The sequence below is a fragment of the Pelophylax lessonae genome (genome assembly GCF_965119305.1).
Source record: "Pelophylax lessonae genome assembly, chromosome: 9".
Taxonomy (NCBI): Eukaryota; Metazoa; Chordata; class Amphibia; order Anura; family Ranidae; genus Pelophylax; species Pelophylax lessonae.
The window spans coordinates 76,517,296-76,537,719 of record NC_138776.1 but is presented as its reverse complement, the minus strand read 5'-3'; the positions used below and the strand labels follow the sequence as shown (position 1 = coordinate 76,537,719).

The following is a 20,424-nucleotide window of genomic DNA, read 5'->3' as shown; positions in this document are numbered from 1 at the left end:
TCTTGGGAGTGTGTTCAACCCAAGGTGTCTGGACTCGGGAAGAATCCAAGTTGCCGATCAACATCCTGGAAATTTGGGCGATCAGACTTTGTCTCAATGGACGGATTGTCTGCGGGGATGTCCTGTGCGGATACAGTCGGGCAATGCTACGGCTGTAGCATATGTCAATCATCAAGAGGGCACAAAGAGTGCACTGGCAGCCCAGGAAGTGCATCTTGAGGTGGGAAGAACGATATGCCCCGGCCCTCTCTGCTGTGCACATTCCGGGGGTAGAGAAGTGGCAAGTGGATTATTTCAGTCGGCAGACGTTTGATCCGGGAGAATGGTCTCTTCACCTGGAGGTTTTCCATCAACTGTGTCTTTGATGGGGACCCCCTCCATGTGGACCTGCTGGCTTTCTGTCGCAACAGGAAGGTGCAGAGGTTCGTGTCAAGGTCTTGGGATCCTCTGGCAGACGCTCTGGTGGCCCCTTGGGGTCAGTATCATCTGATTGACGCCTTTCCTCCAATACAACTTCTGTCGAGACTGCTACACAGAATCGAGGTAGAAGGAATTTGAGTCATTCTGGTGGCACCAGACTGGCCTCATTTGTCTTGGTATGCAGGCCCGGTAAGGCTGATAGCAGACATCCCTTAGAAACTTCCTCTCGGGGAAGATCTTCTTCTGTCTCAGGGACCAATCTTCCATTCTGCTTTACGGTCGCTGGTTTTAACGGCGTGGCTGTTGAAAGCCAGGTGCTAAAAGACTGAGGGCTGTCGGAGTCGGTGATTCCTACGCTGTTGAAGGTTAGGAAATCTACTTCCAGGAAGGTTTATCATCGAGTTTGGAAGGCGTACATTACTTGGTGTGAGTCGTGGGGGGTTTCTCCCCACTCCTTTTCTGTGTCTCGCTTGTTGGAGTTTCTACAATTGAGTGTAGATCAAGGTTTGGCTCTGGGCACCATAAAAGGGCAGATTTCTGCCTTGGCTATTTTTTTCCAAAGGCTGTTGGCGGCGAAGTCCTTGGCTCACACCTCTGTGCAGGGAGTTCACCATCTGGCTTCTCCGGTGCGATCACTGGTACCTCCGTGGGATCTCAATTTGGTTCTGTCAGTGCTTCAAAGGCCTTCCTTTGAAAATATTTGAGAAATTCCTCTGCTCACTCTTTCGCAGAAGGTGGCTTTCTTAGTAGCTATTACTTCTGCACGTCGGGTGTCAGAGTTGGGTGCGTTGTCCTGTCGGTCACCTTATTTGGTAATTCATAGGGACAAAGTGGTGTTGCGACCCTGTCAGGGGTTCCTTCCTAAAGTTGTTGTCTCTGGGTTTCATTTGGATGAAGGCGTGCTACCGTCCCTATGTCCTAAGCCTACATATCCTAAGGAAATTGCCTCACATTCCTTAGATGTGGTTAGGGAGATTTGGGTTTACCTGGCGGCGAGTGAACCGATTGGGAAATCCGATTCTTTTGTTTCTTACGGATGGACCTCATAAGGGGCAGGCCGCATCTGCTGCGACCATTTCCAGGTGGATTAGGCAGACGGTGGTGCAGGCCTACTCCATTAAGGGTCAGGTTCCTCCTTTCTCTGTTAAAGCGCATTCTACGAGGCCGCTTAGTGCCTCCTGGGCCTTCCGTCATCAGGTGTCAGTGGTCGTCTGTACGCACATTCACAAAATTTTATAAGGTGGATGTACTTGCATCTTCGGATGCAGTGTTTGGGCGCAGAGTTTTGCAGGCTGCGGTTGCCGAGACTTCTGCTTCTTGAAGGTGAAAATTGTTCTGGTTGTGAGCTCCAGATGTTTCTGGGTTGAGCTCCTGTTGTTACCTGGTTGGCTATGTTTAGCCTTGTTAGGAATTCTGTGTTTGCTGTGTTTTTTCCCACCCCTCATGTTGACACTGCTTTGACATCCCACTTGTCTGAAGAATTGAAGCTGTGTCTGTCAGTGAACGAAATAAAAAGAAAACTGGATTTTTGTCTTACCATAAAATCCTTTTCTCTGAGGTTCACTGACAGACACAGCACCCGCCCCTCTGTTGGGGTTGAGTTATCTGTTGTGACACCGCTTGTTACAAACTGGAGTCCTACAGCAGAAAGTGATGGTATACCCCCTAGGACTGCCCCAGGGGTGTAACCAAAAAGGTTTCTGCCTAGTCCTACTCCTCGAGAGAGAGCAGCATAAGCCCACTGGTCTGAAGAATTGACGCTGTGTCTATCAGTGAACCTCAGAGAAAGGGGTTTTACGGTAAGACAAAAATCCAGTTTTTTGCTCCTCGTCAGTGAATGTTAAAGGATATATTCACCTTTTGAAACATTACATGTTCCACCCATATTTAGGGTTGAATTTGTAACATGTTCCAGCTCCTGCCACTGTTCCCTCGATCCCCCCTTTAGTGTGACAGCGGGTGGGGGATCATCTTCCTGCATTTGCTGTCACAATTCAAAAACAGGGCTCTAATCACATGACCATGTCATTCATAAATTCACAGTTTCCTGTGAATGAACTACAAGTACTATCTGTCCACCGCAGCAGACAGTTTGTAGTTCTGAATGAACTGCGAGGGCACCGATGAGTGAATGCCCTTGTAGTTTATTCACAAGCCCTGCAGCTTTCAAACTGACAGCTGGTAGGGGCTGAAAACTGCAGGGCTTGTTTGCAGATGCCTTTCATTGTACCTCTGATCCCACTGATCATGGGTGCAATGCTTTCCAGGCTCCTGAAAGAAAAAAACAAATACACTTTTCTCTTTTGTTCATTGACAGACACAGCTCCTGATTAATAACCATTGGGTTATACTGCCCCCTACAGGAGAAGGGAAACTGTGCAGAAAGTCTGGCTGCACATTTGGGCAGTCCAAGGGGGTATACTCCCTCTCTCCTGCTTTTTTTTTTTTTTTTTTGCTGCCTAGTCAGGAGTAAGGACCTAGTTCCTTGCTGGGATCTCTGGCCCTAGCAACCTTTTTTTTCCTTTTTAGATAGAAGATTTTTCTCCTGGATCTTTCCTGTGAGATCTACAATCAAATGCCGAACTGGGCGACGGGCTGGATAATCTAGATCCAGTGGTTACCCCAGTCTGGCCAGCGAGTGCATGCAGACCTCAGCTCCGCGCTAGGTCGGCCGAGACAAAGCCCCACTGGATGGGGGCTGGCCTGCAAGTTGAACGCCTCGCAAGGTCACATATGACCGGGTCTCTGCCCGAGTCGCAGCGTTCCTCCTGGCCGACAGACCCCATTTAGATGGAGAGGGGTTCTGTCAGGAGTGGTGCCCGTCTGGTTCCTGGTATGGTGAGCAGCTATCCCCCCCCCCCCCTCACCCTGGGTTTTGGGGTGGAAGTGGGCCCCTTCTTGGGACGGTCAATCCTCCGGGTTCTCCTTCCCGGCAGGCATCCCCCCTCCAGTGCTCCGGTGTCCCCCATTATGCCCCCCCCCTTCACATATGCTGGGGCTGTTTGGGTGTTCTGGTCCACCTCCTGGGGTGGGGGCAAGGTGCTAGCTGCCGATGGGGGCAGGGAGGGTGCGCGACCGGACGCAGGACTTTTCCGCAGGATCAAGGCAGAAGGGATTACGGTCATCTTGGTGGCACTGGACTAGACTCGCCCGGCCTGGTACGTTGATCTAGTGCGGCTAGTCGCTGACATTAATTGGAAGCTTCCTCTCAGGCAGCATCTACTGCTTTACAGTCGCTGGCTTTGACGGCTTGGCTGTTGAACGCCAGGTGCCAGAGGATAGAGGTTTGTCGTAGTCGGTGATTCCTACGTTGTTCAAAGCTAGGAAATCTACCTATAGGAAGATCTTAACATTGTACGTGGTGTGAATCTCTTGGGGGGGGGTTGAACAGAAATTGGCCTTGAGTACCATCAAGGGGCAGGTATCGGCCTTGGCGGTCTTTTTCCAACGACCTTTGGCCACACATTCCCTGGTGCATACTTTTCTTCAGGGTGTCCTTCATTTGGTTCCTCCAGTGTGGGCTCCGTTGCTGCTTTGGGATCTTAATTTGGTGCTTTCAGCTGTCCAGAAGCCTCCCTTTAAAAATATTCAGGAGATTCCCCTGCTTACGCTTTCCCAGAAGGTAGCCTTTTTGGTGGCGATCACCTCTGCGCGCAGGGTGTCGGAACTAGCGACATTATCCTGTCATTCACCTTACGTGGTGAGTCACAAGGATAAGGTGGGGCTTCACCCCTGTCCGTCATTCCTTCCTAAGGTGGTCTCTGACTTTCATTTGAATGAAGACGTGTTACCTTCCCTGTGTCCCAGGCCTAAAAATCCAAAGGATATTGCCTTGCATACCTTGGATGTGGTCCGGGCAATTAGGGTGTACCTGGCAGCTACGGAGTCTTTCAGGAAGTCAGACTCTCTTATTTGTGCTCGTGGATGGACCTCGCAAAGGGTTGTCCACTTTCTCCAGATGGATCAGCCAGATGGTGGTTAAGGCCTCTTCCATTAGGGGTCAGGTTCCTCCTTTCCCTGTCTCTACACTTAGTGCCTCCTGGGACTTCCATCATCAGGCGTCAGTGACGCAGGTTTGCAAAGTGGCCACCTGGTCATCTGTGCACACTTTTACAAAATTTTACAAATGTATGTGTTGGCATCTGTGGATGCTTCCTTTGGCCGCAAGGTGATGCAGTCACCGTTAAGAGGACCTGATCTTCTTTTAGGGTGTATTGTGTTTTTCAGGTGGGCTCTAGTTGTTTGGTTGAGCTTCTGTTGCCTGGTTGGCTAATGTTTAGCCTTGGGAATTTTTTTGCTGTTTCCCACCCCTCATGTTTGACACTGCTTTGGGACATCCCAATGGTCAAGAATGACAGGAGCTGTGTTAGTTAATGAACAAAAGAGAAAATGGGATTTTTGACTTTCCGTAAAGTCTATTTCTCTGCTGTTCATTGATGGACACAGCACCCACCCCTCTGTGGAGTTGTGATTCTCCTGACACTGCTTGTAACCAAACTGAGTGACTATAGCAGGAAGAGGGAGTATACCCCCTGGGACTGCCCATGGGTGTAGCCAGATGTTTTTTCTGCCTAGTGTCCTACTCCTATAGAGGGAAGCATAACTCAGCGGTTAAGAATGAAAGAAGCTGTGCCCGTCAATGAACATCAGAGAAATGGATTTTACGGGAAGTCAAAAATCCCATTATTTTTTACTTTCTGCTATAAAACCTATCCAATAAAAAAAAAATGAAAAAATTGAATTTCTTCATACATTTAGGTCAATATGTATTTTGCTACTTTTTTGTGGTAAAAAAAAATCCCAATAACTGTGTATAAAATGGTTAGTGCAAAAGTTGTAGCGTCTACAAACTATGGTGTACTGAAATTTTTATTTTTTTATTTATTTTTTTTATACTAGTAATGGCGGCGATCAGTGACTTATAGCGGGACTGCAATATTGTTGCGGACCAGTGACACTAATACAGTGATCAGTGCTAAAAATGTTACTGTACTAATGACACTGGCTGGGAAGGGGTTAAACATCAGGGGCGATCAAAGGGTTAACTGTGTGCCTAGCCAGTGTTTTTGTGTACTGTTAGGTGCTATTACTAAGGGAAGTGATGGATTTGCAGGAACACAATCTGTCACATTCCCCCCCCCCCCTGTCAGAATCAAGCTCTGCCTTGTTTACATAGGCAGAGCTCCATTCTGTGTCAGTGCCTGACGATCGGCGGAATACCAGCAGATATTTAGTTCCCGGCACCTGCAGATCGGCTTCTGCTGTGAGCGGACGTAAAGCTAAGTGTTGCTTAGCTTTGTTACTTCAGTAACATGAATACAGACACAGTGGAGGCTTTATAAGCAACAAAAGGCAATAGCAGGCATAACCTGCGATCATCTTTATTGTCTGCCTTAGGGCGGGACTTTTTACAGTTTTTAAAAGGGAGTACAGGTTAATTTTAAAGAACCGTAACCGCTCCAAAAACAGCCAGTTGTGCTTGTACACAGATGACCCACAGCTTGTATAATTCAATTATTCCTATAAGCAGCAGGTGAGTCAGACTGCACTGACTGTGTTCAATGCACTCTGATGCAGCTAAGCCTTGGGCAGCCTCTTAAATGCTTTTAGCGTCCTTTACCATTCATCTGTGTGAGTGCTAAGAAATATGTTATTTCCAGCTATTGGGTAGCATATGACTTGCTCCCAAGATGCAGAGATCAGTCCTGAGCAGCTTATTGCGAAGCCTGAATGCTGACATGCAAGGGAGGGGAGAAGGTCATTAACCTTGTGTAAGGCCTGCCACAAAGCTTACCCAGGATTACCATGAGTTGCAGGAAATAAATTTGCTTGATTCCCTCATTAATGCAGTCGAAAGGATTACAATGCCACTTCTAAGGCTTTGGGACTCCAGCGAATCATGGTGAGAGCCGTTATCCACAAATGGAGAAAACTTGAAACATTGATGAACTTTTCCAGGAGTGGCCATCCTACCAAAATGACTCAAAGGACAAGAGGACGACTCATCCAGGAGGTCATAAAAGGACCCAGAACAGCATCTAAAGAACTGCAGGCATCACTTGCCTCAGTTAAGGTCAGCGTTCATGGTTCAACAATAAGAAAGACTGGGCAAAAATTGCATCCATGGGATAGTTCCAAGGCAAAAGCCACTTCTGACCAAAAAGCGCAAAGGCTCATCTAACATTTGCCAAAAAATCTTGATCATCATCAAGACTTTTTGGCAAATATTCTGTGGACTGATGAGACAAAAGTTGAACTTTTTGGAAGGTGTGCATCCCATTTACATCTGGCGTAAAAGTAACACAGAATTTCATGAAAACAACATCATACCAACAGTCCAACATGGTGGTGGTAGTGTAATGGTCTGGGGCTGCTTTGCAGCTTCAGGACCTGGATGACTTGCCATAATTGATGGAACCATGAATTCTGAGCTGTACCAGAAAATCCTGAAGTAGAATGTCCAGCCATCAAGTTGTGACCTCAGGCTCGAGCACTCTTGGGTTATGCAGCAGGACAATGTTCCGAAACTTAACAGCTAGTCCACTTCGGAATGGCTCAAAAAGAAAAGAATTAAGGTTTTGAGTGGCCTAGTCAAAATCTGGATTGAGTTGTCAATAGATTTTTTTTATCTTAATGCATTAAGATAAAAAGCCTTCTGTGTACAGCAGCCTCCCTCAGCCCCCCTAATACCTACCTGAGCCCCATCTCTATCCAGCGAGACGCTCCCCCTTGATTGGCTGAGACGGCAATGCGGCACCATTGGCTCCTGCTGATGTGAATCAAATTCATTGAGTTAATCAGGGGAGAGTGGTGGCTGGGCTCGGGCCATGACTCAATCTCTGAATGGGCTCAGGGAGCTGCAGCTCTTTTTGGGTGCCCCCATAGCAAGCTGCTTGCTGTGGGGGCACTCAACAGGATGGAAGGGCCAGGAGCAGCGAAGAGGGACCTGAAAAGAGGTGGATCCATGCTGCTCTTTGCAAAACCCTTACACAGGGCAGGTAAGTATACCAAAAAAAAAAAAGACTTTACCATCACTTTAACCACTTAACGGACCGCCCGCCACTGTTTACGTTGCTACTTTGACGTTAAACACCGGGGTTATGGCAGCAGATGGCTGCCATAACCCCAGTATTTTTTTTACAGGACAGGTGATTTTTTCACATAAAAGTGATCCCAGCAGCAGATTCCCTGCAGGATCACTTTTTATGGGTGGCGGGAGAGGTGCCCCCTCCTTCCTGCCGCTTCCCGGTCGATTTCCCTGCTTACCAGAGCCGTTGGTAGCAGGGAAGACGATCCGGTCCTTTCCCCCCCTAGGCAGGAAGTCGAGTGAGTGCTCCCTCCCAACAGCCTTAAAGGACCCATTTTTATTCATCATTAAAATAAACATATATATAATATATTACACTTTTTTTTTTGCTTTTTTAGTGTAGATGTGAGATCTGAGGTCTTTGACCCCCCAAATCTTATATTAAAGTGGACCTGTCCTGCTTATTTCTATTACAAGGGATGTTTACATTGCTTGTAATAGGAATAAAAGTAATCAATTTTTTTTTTTTTTTTTTTTAAAGGGACAATAAATGAGAAAAAAAAAAATTAAAGCGCCCCGTCCCTCTGAACTCGTGTGCAGAAGCGAACGCATACGCAAGTCATGCCCACATATGTAAACAGTGTTCAAAACGCACGTGAGGTATGCCCGTGATTGTTAGAGCAATAATTCTAGCCCTAGAACCCCCTCTGTAACTCTAAACTAGTAACCTGTAGAAATTTTTAAAGCGTCTCCTATGGAGATTTTTAAGTACCAATGTTTATCGCCATTCCACGAGCGTGCGCAAATTTTGAAGTATGACATGTTGGGTATCTGTTTACTTGGGGTTTTTTTAATTCAAAAAAGTGTTTTTTTCCAAAAAAAATTGTGTTTGTAAGACTGCTGTGCAAATACGGTGTGACATAAAGTATTGCAATGATCTCCATTATATTCTCTAGGGTCTCTGGTAAAAAAAAAACATATGTTTGGGGTTCTGAGTAATTTTCTAGCAAAAAATACTGACTTTAACTTGTAAACAACAAGTGTCAGAAATAGGCCTGATCATTAAGTGGTTAAACAGGCTGTACATGCTTTAAAACCCTCCAATGTGACTGAATAAAAACAATTCTGCAAATAGGGGTGGGCCAAAATGAGTCCATAGCTATGTGAAAGATTTATTGTGAGTGATTGCAAATGCGCGATTGCAATTGTTGCCGTTAAGGGTTGCACCACCAGTTATTGGGTTTAGGGGGCAATTACTTTTTCAAATAGAGCCAGGCAGGTCTGGACAGCTTTTTTTCTCCTAATAAATGAAATAATTTAAAAACTATTTTTTTTTCCTTGTGTAATATTTAAAATTAGTTTGATCTGAATCATTTAAGTGTGACAAATATGCAAAAAAATTTAAATCAGAAAGGGGGGGCAAATACTTTTTCACATCACTGTAACTGATCCCATCCTAGCCAACATATTATCAGTCAACATTCCATATTTTACAGAAGACAGTGTGAGCTGTAAATCAACTGAAGCATTGCTTTGGTAAGATACAGATATTAACATTCTTTTGATATCCTTCATTTGCCAAGAAGAGAATATTCCACATCAAATCATACCGTTTCAGATGACTAAAAGGGATCTTTCCGTATTCTTAATAAGCCTTTCAAAAAGTTTAAACTATTTAAGACTGAATGATTTGGTGTAAATCTGTCAGTTGAGAAGGAATTCTTGAACCTAAAAAAGAATGCTGTTGTCCACTATTTGCTTCTAAACTGGTCACATAAAATAACTTCAGGCACGTTTCAGAAAACAAGAAATCCTTTTTCTCTTAGGTACTTTGCACAGGGGGCCATCTTGGAGCTGTTTGACCCTCCCACCATTCTAGCAGAATCCAGCCTGCCAAAGTCTATGGCAAAGTTTACCTTCATTCCAGACCTTCCCCACTGAACACATGGGGCTCTAAACCTGGGAACCGCTCGGTACAGCGTTCAGCTCTGTCTAGCCGCAGCCTGCCATTGACTTTGACTGGTTCCCCGTAGCGGGGTTGGATGCTGCACCTTTGCCTGCAGAGCACACTAAAAGGCTGGGAGGGGCGCAATACTCCTAGACAACCCCATGAGCAAGGGGCCTATGAAAAAGCTGTTACCAGTGTGGGCAGGTACAAACACTGCATAACTTAAAGCGGAGTTCCACCCATAAGTGGAACTTCCTCTCATTTGCTTTCTCCCCCCCCCCCCCCCCCCTCCGTTGCCACATTTGGCACCTTTCAGGGAGGAGGAGGGAACGGGTACCTGTTTTTGACAGGTACCCGTTCCCCACTTCCTGGAGACTGCGCTGTCCCTCGGAAATTTGGACCCCCTCCTCCCCTTGCCGCTGAGCCAATCCGAATGCGCAACGCTCTTCGCGCATGCGCATTAGGGACCTGCCCGTGAAGCCGTAAGGCTTCACTGCCGGGTTCCCTCACCGGCAATGGCGGCGGCATCACCTGACAACCGATGGAGACATCGGCTGCGGTGCCGACATTGCTGGACTCCAGGACAGGTAAGTGTCCTAATATTAAAAGTCAGCAGCTAAAGTATGTGTAGCTGCTGACTTTTAATTTTTGGAGGTGGAGGCTGGAACACCGCTTTAAGAGCCAATTCCTTTAAAAAAAAATAGGCATATAAAGCAAGTTATTCTGTCTGATTTAGGATTGAATCGTTTGTAGATTGTATATTTAGTAATCTCAATGGCTACTGCATTTGAAGCTACAGAAAATATTGTTTTTAAATTGAAGTTCCATGTCGGTATGTTTAAAAATTCAGGCAACAGCCAGGGCACTAGTATTTATAGAAGCAGAAGTAATAGCAAAACTCCTGTTTCCCTCAGTATAGGATTCCTTTGAATCAGTGGATAGCTTAAAGGATAAAACCAGGCAAAACTCTAAACCTGCTCTGTGCCACATTCTAAACCTAATCTAACTCTGGAAAGCAAAACTCGATGTACTTACCTAAACTGCACCCAATCCAGTCCTGTCTCCAGGGAGGTTATGAAAAAAGACAAACCTCCATACTCGCCTCTATGCTGCAGCATCGTTGTGATGCTGCAGCTGTCTCTTGACAGCTCTAAGACCGAGAAATGAGCAATCGCATGAGCGCTGATCAATCTGTTTCAAGGACTCATTGGAGCGCTGAGCTGGAAAAGTAGCTGTAACTCGGGGAGCTTCCAGAGACTGGAGTGGCTCATCAGCTGATAGCGGGCAATAGCTGACTATGGGTCAAATGATAACAAAAGTAAGTGTAATCCTGTGATCCCAAGAGAAGTATGGCCCAAAAAACCTCTGCCCATACTTTGTTTTAAACTCAATTGCAGTTTGCCAATTCTTAAGTGTGACTGCTGAATTTGTTTTCTTTTTTAGGCTTTCTTTTATTCTCCCTTCGTGATCCAGCCAGTAAGTTTAACAGACCAAGATGTCCAGCAGCTGTTGCAGTTACAGGGTTGAATCAAACCATTTAGTACTGACGGGTGCTTACAATGATCCACTTTTATTTATAAAAAAATCTTTATCCCAAAAGGAATACAAGTGTTTTCTATAACTGCTTATAATGTGTTAGCTGAAGTTTGGCTTCAATTCCCCCCTAGACTTACAATGCTGCTGACAAAGGGTGCCCCCTGTGTTTCTTCATCCATAGTGGGGGCACACTAATACAGGAGGTATGTTACTGACCAGATCACAAGGTGAAAACAGAGGGGGAAAAAAAGCCTAAAAAAGAAAACGAACACAGCCACCACATCTAATGATTGATCAACTGCAATGTTACTTAAACAATGTTTTAGGTTTTGGGTTTAATACCGCCACTGGGACTAGAAATTGTGTCCTGGCGCCTGGTCTTTTGTCAGCCTATTCACTGTTGGCACCAGGTGCAGGGATGCACAATTACTACACCTGGGACATGAAGTCCTGGGCGCAAGGCAGTTTACTTGTCGAACGAAAGCATTCCTGCTATGTATCCCGGGCTCCGATTGCCCATCTGCGGGACCGGCATGTAATACAATAGCGGGTGCTGCTGGGTTGAGGGAGGGGAGACATGTCCGCTCTCCTCCCCTTCTTGTTGCTGACCTTTAAGTGACATGTATGACGTCTCTTCCGGGTCCCTGTTGACAGTTTCCCCGCCCATCAAGGCCGGTAAAGAATGTATTGCAGTGCGATGTGCATTACATTACATTCAGTGGAGCCCAGGGGAGACATGCGGGGTCTTTTAGACCCTGGATGTCTCATTAAAGAAAAACTGTCCCCAACAAAAGCCTCACATAGAGGACTTTAATTGTAAATAAAATTTACACCAAAGCACATAAAATCCCCCACCCACAAATATAAAAAATTGGAGCGACCACTATTTTATTCTCTAGGGTGTCATAGGGCTACATGAGAGAAGGGGTTTTGTCGTTGAATATAAAGCTTTGTTAGTTTAAAAAAAAAAAGGCTCTTAACTTTTTTTTAGCTGGTTCATATAATTTATTTACTTTCATTGTGAGTTTAAATCTGCATTCGTCAACCCCCCTATACCCCCCCCATTTACAGCTGTCCTTGGTCTGCTGTATTCATTTTGATGTGTCAGTGGTATTAAAACATTTAATTTTAAATTGTTTTCTTAATTTTTTTTTTTTTTTTTTTGTAGACCTGCGTCAGTCCATGTTAATCCAGACAGAAGTGCCTGCAGAGAACATGGTAACGTTTCCTTCTGGGGACAGTGAAGGTGCCACATCAAGACCACAGGACCTCCTTCCGCCACCTTATTCAGAAGATCGCGTCAATGCGGACGACGGTGTGGATAGCCCACCTGACATGCCAAGACCGCAGGCTGTGGGCGCAGCATGCCGCCTCCTTCAGGATATCAAAGACGGCGTTACAGGTGCCTCTAAGACCTCCGTGAATGAAGACACAGACAACTCACAGAGCGATTATAAAAAGTTGCGGCACCGTTCAGATTCCCCTGACAGCGAGATGGCAGAGGAGCAGACATACCATGGCAGCACGCAGCCAGACGGAGAGCTGGCACAGCAGTGACTGTCCCCCTTTGTGCCCTGAGACCAATAAATAGGGATTCTGGCAATGTAACGTGGAATGTAAGCAATGTGAAGCTGTCAGCTATTTGGGAGTTTCCCAGCCACTTATGTGTGAGCTTTTAACTCCCATCAGCTTCCTGTACTCACTGATTTCTGTTGAGCTGAAAGTACACTGAGCTGCCTGTCGTATATCTCATGTATATTTCGAGCCAGTACTGTCAACCTTGTGGAGACATTATGTAGATTAAAGGGATGACTTGGTAAATAAGGGAGGCGGGACATGCAATTCACAGCCTACCTTTTTTTTTTTTTTGCTCAATTATTACAATTAACCCCTCTGCTGCCAAAAGCATTCACACAGCAGCCTGGGGGTATTACACATCATGACGGAGCACAAAAAAACACAAACATTCTCTCTGCTCTGGTTCCTTGGCCAATTCAGGATCCATTTTACCATCTATTGCTTATTCCTCCTAATGCCTCATTCTGTATTCACTGATCCATGCTTCTTTTAAATTATACGACCGATTTACTAAATTGCACATTAGCCCTTACCCTTGGAAATTGGTGTTTTTAGTTTTATTTCTATTGGTTGAGTTATTGTTATAGATAAAGGTTTCACTGATTACAACTTCACATTAAACGTGAAATTCCGCTCAACTCTTCCTAGATGGAATACAACTGTCTTACCAACCTCATCTTTTAGCTACTGCCTGAGCAGTAGAAACCAAAGTGTCCACTGTCTGCATATGCTATGTGGTAATGCGAACAGAATAAGATGCTGGAAACCTTTTTTGTTTTTTGTGTGGGGGCTTAGCTTGACATAGATCCTGCACAAGCTTTCAGGACATGCCACCCCGCGTGAAGACATCACTTGCATAGTTCTGTTTTGTTGGTGTGAATACAGCAATGCATCCGTCATTTAGCTGCCTGCCATATCACTTGTTATCCAGTTTCTCAATTACAGGTAACATCGCAATCCATTCTTCAGTTTCTTCCTCTCTACCTTTTGATAATGTGACAGTGAGTACAGCGGTTCAAATGTTTGATAATTAGTTGCACTTTTTAAATAAATTGACTAAATATTCATTATCCCTGTAAATCCAAGAAGAAGGAAAATCTATTTGGAGCAACATAAATCTAGAGAAGACCACAGAGGGGCCACTGCTGGTTGCCGGACTATGTTCTTTTTGTTGTTGGCGCATCAAAGCTGGAAGTAAAGGAAACCATTTCAGTTTACTGCCGATTAAATTTGCCAGGACGATGGTATCAAAATGCCTGTCTTATCCATGGACTGGTGCAAATGTTTTTCAGCCTTAAGACTGGTACAAATCAAACATAATAAATGTGCTTTAGTTTATTGAACTTGGTCCCCGATTATGTGCCTAATCAATATTTTCTCTTTCTCTGAAATCAGTTTATTGGGGACAATTTTCATGAAATTTATAAGATCAAGAAAAGGGAGAGTTGTTGCCCATCTTGGCTGTGGGCTGTTCTTAACTAACATGACAATTACAGCCTGTGTTTCATTGCTAAGAGCAATATATGATTCATTTCTAAAGCCTCGTACACACGCGTCGAAAATTGGCAGGGAATTTTCGTCTGACGACCGACCTGCCGATTTTCGGCTTGTTAGTATGATGCTTCCGACAACCAACTCCGACTTTTCGGCCGAAAAAAATCTGTGCAGACTATAAAATTTTTGTTGCCCGTCAACACAACGGCCGATTTTCGTGCAGTCAGTACAGATTTCGACAGGGGAAAATCTGATGAGCAAGTCTGGGCATGCTCAGAGAAGAAAGAACACAAAGAAAGCAAACCAACACTGAAGTAGAATTTTGTTGGGCGAGAAAATTTGTGTGCAGTCTAGGCACATTCCAACCAACAAAACACAACTTGGACAAAAGACGGACGATCGGTCGGCCGATAATCGTTGCGTGTGTACGGGGCTGATCATCTCAATTGCACATCTTCAAGGTTAATTGAAGGGGCTTTATTTCATTATTGGCTGACTATATGCATGTCATTCAGTAGTTGCCTAGCTAATGTTGCAGGATGTTAAAAAAAAAAAAAGGGTTACATCGCTCTCTGATGTCACTAATCACTTTTATTCACTGAATATTTAAATTGTATTGCTGCTTTAAAAACACATTTAAAAGAGATTTTGTTTTCAGATTTGCACACTGTCAAATACTTAATAACCTCATTAAAAAAAAAAAAAAAAAAAAATGACATGGTCTGCAACTGGTAAGTACTCATATGCTGCTCAAAGAGTGTCAATCAAGAATGCTCCAGGTTCTGTTTAACCATAATGGGTTTTGTATCTTTTTTTATTTACTAATTTAGTATGAGAAAGGACTCAAAAAGCATTATGGGTTACCTAAAGAGGCAGCACAGCAGTCAAATTGTGTTTTATAGGTTCCTTTGATTTTAAATTCCTTCTTTAGTATCTGATAAGGGATATCAGTTTTGTGATGAATACAGCTCCACCTGCTGGCAAAATAGAAGACTACATAATACTCCATATTTAGCAGAGTAAAGTGAAAAACATGTTTTAATCACTGACCATAATAAATGAATAGAGAAATAAAATACAAAACTGCTATACATTCTGTTGATATAAACTAAAAAAGGCATAGCTATTGAAAGTGCATGTACATCGCCAAGTGGACCTTGATGTGCTCAGGAAGGAACTACTCATTTCTGGCATGTCAGTCTGCAACATGTTCAGTGAATTCTGCAATGAATGACTGCATTTACAAGAATGGAGAGTGTTTGTTTGTTTTTTAATTGCTGCAAAATATTTCTGGTCATTTGTGAAAGATGTCTGGGGGCTAAATAGATGGAGCAATAAGAGTGTCAGTTTCGTTACCTTTTTATGCTTAAACATCATTCACATGTTGAGCTTTGGACATTCATAAAGCTGAACTCCAGATGTAAAGAGAGTAGGACAACAGAGGTGGGTGATCAGGAAAGGGACATCCCAGAGGCTGTCAAGGAGGAATGCCCTAGAAGTGGAAGGATAGCAAGGACATTAGTGTTGGAAGAACATGGGGTTTAGAAGAAAAGTAGTACAAGAAGGGATAAAAGATGGGGAAGAGGGAAGTTCCAGAGCGTGGGACAAATTGGTGGATAGGAAAGGGGAGTCCCAGTGGCTGTAAAAGAGGGGAGCCCTAGAAGAGCTAGGTCTAGGTAATAGGGGTTATAACTAGCATTGCAATGTTACTGTTATTGGTGCAAATGCTCCAATACCTTCAGACTGGCTGGTTTGCAGTGCAATTTCAAAGCCCAGTTGAGTGCCATTTTGTTCAGCGGTTCAGGTGCAATTCCAATGCGAATTGTAGTGCATGAGATTAGAAATCACACAGAGTCTTTTTCAAATCGCACTGCGGCTGGCCCGCACATATGTGAACAGGCTGTAAAAACTCACTGAGTGCCGGTTCACACTTATGCGATGCGGGAAGGCTGCGAATTCGCAGCCTGTTGCCGCATCGCAAACGCACCCTTGGCAGTTCACACTGCCATATGCGATATGCTGGGGGTGTCAATGAAATGTTAACGACACCCCCAGTTTGATCGCATATCGCAGTGCGATCTTTACAGTTCGCACAGGATGGATCGCACAAGTGTGAACCACTGTGCGATCCGATCCTGATTCGGCTAAAAAAAAGGGTCATGTGCGACTTTGCTGCGGGTGCAGTGCGAATTTAGCCATACAAATTGTATGGCTGAATTCGCACCGCACAGCCGATCACATGTAATGAAGGAGCAGTGCGCTCCGATATTACATGAGATCGCCGCAGCCGCACTAGTGTGAACCGGCACTGAAATGCACATAAAACTGATGCCTCTGCAAGTGAATAGAAAAAAAAAAAATTGGCATGTACTTGGAAAAAATGTATTAGTACTCAGACTTAAACTGATATCGTTGCATCCCTTTTTATAACTGAAGCAGGTACATTGGGGTAGATTTGTGAAGACATATGCACTCAGAATCTGGTGCAGCTGTGCATGGTAGCCAATCAACTTCTAACTTCAGCTTTTTCAAGTAAGCTTTGACAAAAAAAAAACTGGAAGCTGCTTGGTTTCTATGCAGAGCTGCACAAGATTTTGCACCCTCCAGTTTGAAAAAAATAACCCCCACTGTCTGTTGCAAAGGCTGAGAATGGGTAGGCCATGGTTACCTTCTCTGTAGTAATTTATCTACGGAATACTTCAAAAATATAGTCCATTTTTCATTAAGTGGTTTTGGCTTTTAATTTCAAGAAAGTTGAGGAAGGGAGTTTATTTCATGGCTATATCAGTGGGGGTTATTGGTATCCTGTCTGTGGGGGAATGTTGTCCATGGGCTTCTGAAGAAAAGCCTTCAATAAAGCTTTGCAGAGGTTAATCACAAGAATGAAATATACTTAATGATGTAGACCCTAATCCATAAGTGTTATACTTTGGGGCAGATCACCATCTGTGTGTCAGATTGCCTGCATCCGGACAACCTCGGAAGCAGGCCTGGACTGGCCATAGGGCACACCAGGCACTCAGGCACTTGCCCAGTGGGCCAAGGCCTCTGGGCTGCGTGTGGGGTCCAAAGCAGCTGGGCTCAGTGAGCTGTCCCTGGAGCCCACGCCATTCTCCCAGCATCTTTGCGGTCGCCCAGCTGGGCTGTCTCTGGAGCCTGCGGCTGCCCATTCAGTTCACGGCATGGCCAGGGGGGGGGGGGGGGGGGACTGGAGCACAGCTGACCCAGGAGGACTGTAAAGCGGGGGGCTGCAGGAGACCCTATCTTCGGATTTCAGCATAGGTGTCACTGCTGCCAGACACTGGAACCGGAGATGTAATGAAGCCAGAAACACAGTGAGTAACACTGACCCCCCCCCCCCCAGCACTGCCACTGACACACACCCCCAGCACTGCCACTGACACACACCCCCAGCACTGTCATTGATCCCACCCCCGTACTGCCGATGATCACAACTCCCACCCCCCCCCCCCCTTCGCCTTCTCAGTCACCAATGGGTGAGCAGTAAAAATGTGCAGTAACCTCTAGCAATCAGTGAGCAGTGACTACAATCAATCAGTGACTGAGGCCGTCTAAACAGAACTAAAAGACATCAAGAAACTGGTAGCTGTCATTATTTGAAATGTAGTTAAAAAAAAAAAATAAATAAAAGGCTGCTCAGTCTATTTTTTGTCTCAGTCCGGGCCTGCTCAGAAGGATCCGGAACAGTACATGCATGCTATCAAAGATTTTTGTAGTAGTTCTGTAAAGCCTAAAGCTTTTAGGGAAGGCGAGCCATATGTCGTCCTATTCTGATTAATTTTTTACTTGGTTCCATCTCCCAGCGAGACCAATTTGGGGGGAGGGGGTGAAGGAAGAGGGGTGTGTGTAAAATATGGCATGGAGAGTGCTCCCTTCCCAGCAGTGTGGTATTTGCAAGAGGTTCCAAAAGCTGTTCAAGATTTATATACAGTAGTTAGTGGCATATCTGTATATATGGAACAATTTTCCCAAATTTTTGGGTTGTTAAATTGTTTGGGTGCCTTTTTGATTTAGCATGGTGTATGTGTGTATATGTATGTATGTGTGTGTATATATATATATATATATATATATATATAGAAGACACTTTGGCTCCACTAATAGAACTAGAGGAAGGAAATAAGGGGCAGTGTCGTCGTACATAAAGAAGTGGATGGTGAGGCCATATTAATCTCTAGTTTATCTACTACAGTCCAAAAGGTATATCCACTTCAGACTGTAATTGGATCATGGGTGTAATTTGAGCAACGTTTTAGTAGAGGAGCCTTTTGCAACCTTTCCAGCACATAGGAACCCTTGAAAAAATGTCCAGTCTCAGGAAAACCCTGCTAAAAATGACTATATCTACAACTCCTGGCACATTAGTGTTAGGGTCAGTGGGAAGAATGATCCTTACACTTGTGCTCATTTGGGAAGAGTTACCCCCTTGCAGATAGCTAAAAAGATCAATGATGTCAGTGGGGAGTTAAGAGCGTCAAACTGGTCATTGCTTAAGGAACCCCTGGCAACCTCTGGAGGAACCTTAGTTGAGAAACCCTGTAGCAGAGGCGAATGTTCAATTTTGATTTGCAGAGAGCGGTAATTAATTATAATTTTTTAAATGCAAGCAGGGTAAGAACGTGTATCTGACCTGATATAAGCATCTTGCGGTTTCTGTATAGCAGGATTGAGGTGTGAGAAGAACGAAGCAGAACAATGAGCCAATCATGCTGATAGGATGAGAAAGCAAAGTCCCAGAGATAGGCTCACTGCTGCGCGATATGACGCGCTGTAACTTAATTGTTCTGAGAAGATGCGTTGGGGTGCCATTCAAAATGAATTGTATTGCATTGCACCAACGCACAAAAGGCATTACAGTGCATTATGGTTCGTTCATGTTACTGCAATGGTGTGAATGGGCTTAAAGGCTGTTATTGTCAACCTCCTCTTAAACTGTTGGTTGCCTGGCTGTCACATTGACCCTCTTGCTTCAATACTCTTGTAATAAAGCTAGAAGGTTAGCATTACAGCCAGTCAGCTAAAGCCTAGTACACACTGCTAGTTTTTTTTTTTCTTTTCGTTCAACATGAAAAACAACTGACAGCCCTGATTGGAGCCGCTGTACTAGCAATCCAATGTTAGGCTCGATTGACATGTATGCATGTTACTTTAGAGCGTTTCTGCTGTGCTTTTTGCGTTTTTTGAACACATGGTTTTACTGGGATTTTGCCGCGTTTTGTGTTTTATTTATTTATTTTTTGCTAATTTTTTCTATGCCAGATTAAAAATCGCAAATTCCGGTAAAAACACTACATGCGTTTCTGCAACTTCTCCATTGAAGTTTATTGAACCACAAACACAAAAAAAAAAAGCACTGTGTAGCATAAAAAAGTCCTTGACCCTTTCCAAAAACGCAGAAATGTATTGTCGTGAACGTGTTCCATAGGGACCCATGTTAAAGCGGAGTTCCATCCTAAAAAAAAAAACTTTGCAGCATCAGGTGGAGTAAACAAACCTGAAAAAGAATTGGATAGTTTAATATTTTTTTTTCACCTACCTTGTTTTTAATGAAAATTAAGTTCCTCTTCCTCCTTGTGCGGCCGCGTCCCCCGACGTCACTTCCTCCTGGGAGATCCTTGCGTCCTGGGAGATAAGCGTCATCAATCCCAGAATGCATTGCGAATGGCCGGCCGCTACCTTGATTGCCGATCACAATCTACTGCGCGAGATTGCGATCGGCATTCTGGGTTGCTGAAACCAGGAATGGGGACACAGCGGCTTCAGACGCCCACACCGGAGATGGAAGCGCTCTGCAATCAATTTTAAAGGTAAGATTTTATCTATATTCATTTACTGTATACTACTGTAATGTTGGGTTACTGTTAATGTAATTGGGGTTAGTTTAGGATTAGGGGGGTATTTTTAGGTAAAAAATATGTATGTGGTCGAAACTCCGCTTTAAAAAAAAAAAAAAATGTCCTGGAGCCTTAGTACAGAAATCTTCCCTGCTGTTCTATTGTGTTCTGACAGGTGGACAGCCCCCATCAAGAACACTATGGTAAGCGCTTTCAACCATTGGCTGACAACCCTGACCTGGAGTCAGTCGGCAGACCTTTTTCAGCCATGCCCCTTCAATAGAAGCTGCCCAAACCAGCTGCAGTACACATGGGTCAAATGTAGGCTGCTTTCTATTGAACCGGCGGATGCTGTCCGACATTCAGCCGTGTGTACGAGGCTTTACATTTTCACGAGATGGTCAGCAATGGCTGCCCCATTTTTCTGATCAAGTACCTTTAAAGAATAACTCCACTTTTGTTGAGAAAAAAAGATCATTCCCCTCTGGGTGATCAATGTACATAACAAGCATTTTTAAAGCTACACTTTTTAAGAAACACACATTCTGTCCCACAATCCAGCGATG

At 44.5% G+C, this 20,424-nt stretch overlaps 1 protein-coding gene across 1 annotated transcript in view; it reads left to right on the top strand.

The window, feature by feature from the left end:
• Positions 1 to 12,837, top strand: part of ABRAXAS2 (abraxas 2, BRISC complex subunit) — a 60,258-nt gene extending 47,421 nt beyond the window's left edge. Inside the window, exon 9 of the mRNA XM_082269298.1 lies at positions 12,100 to 12,837. Within this exon, the coding sequence (XP_082125424.1) occupies positions 12,100 to 12,488 (389 nt within the window). The 3' untranslated portion in view covers positions 12,489 to 12,837. The remainder of the gene's footprint in view (positions 1 to 12,099) is intronic.
• Positions 12,838 to 20,424: the final 7,587 nt, after the last annotated feature.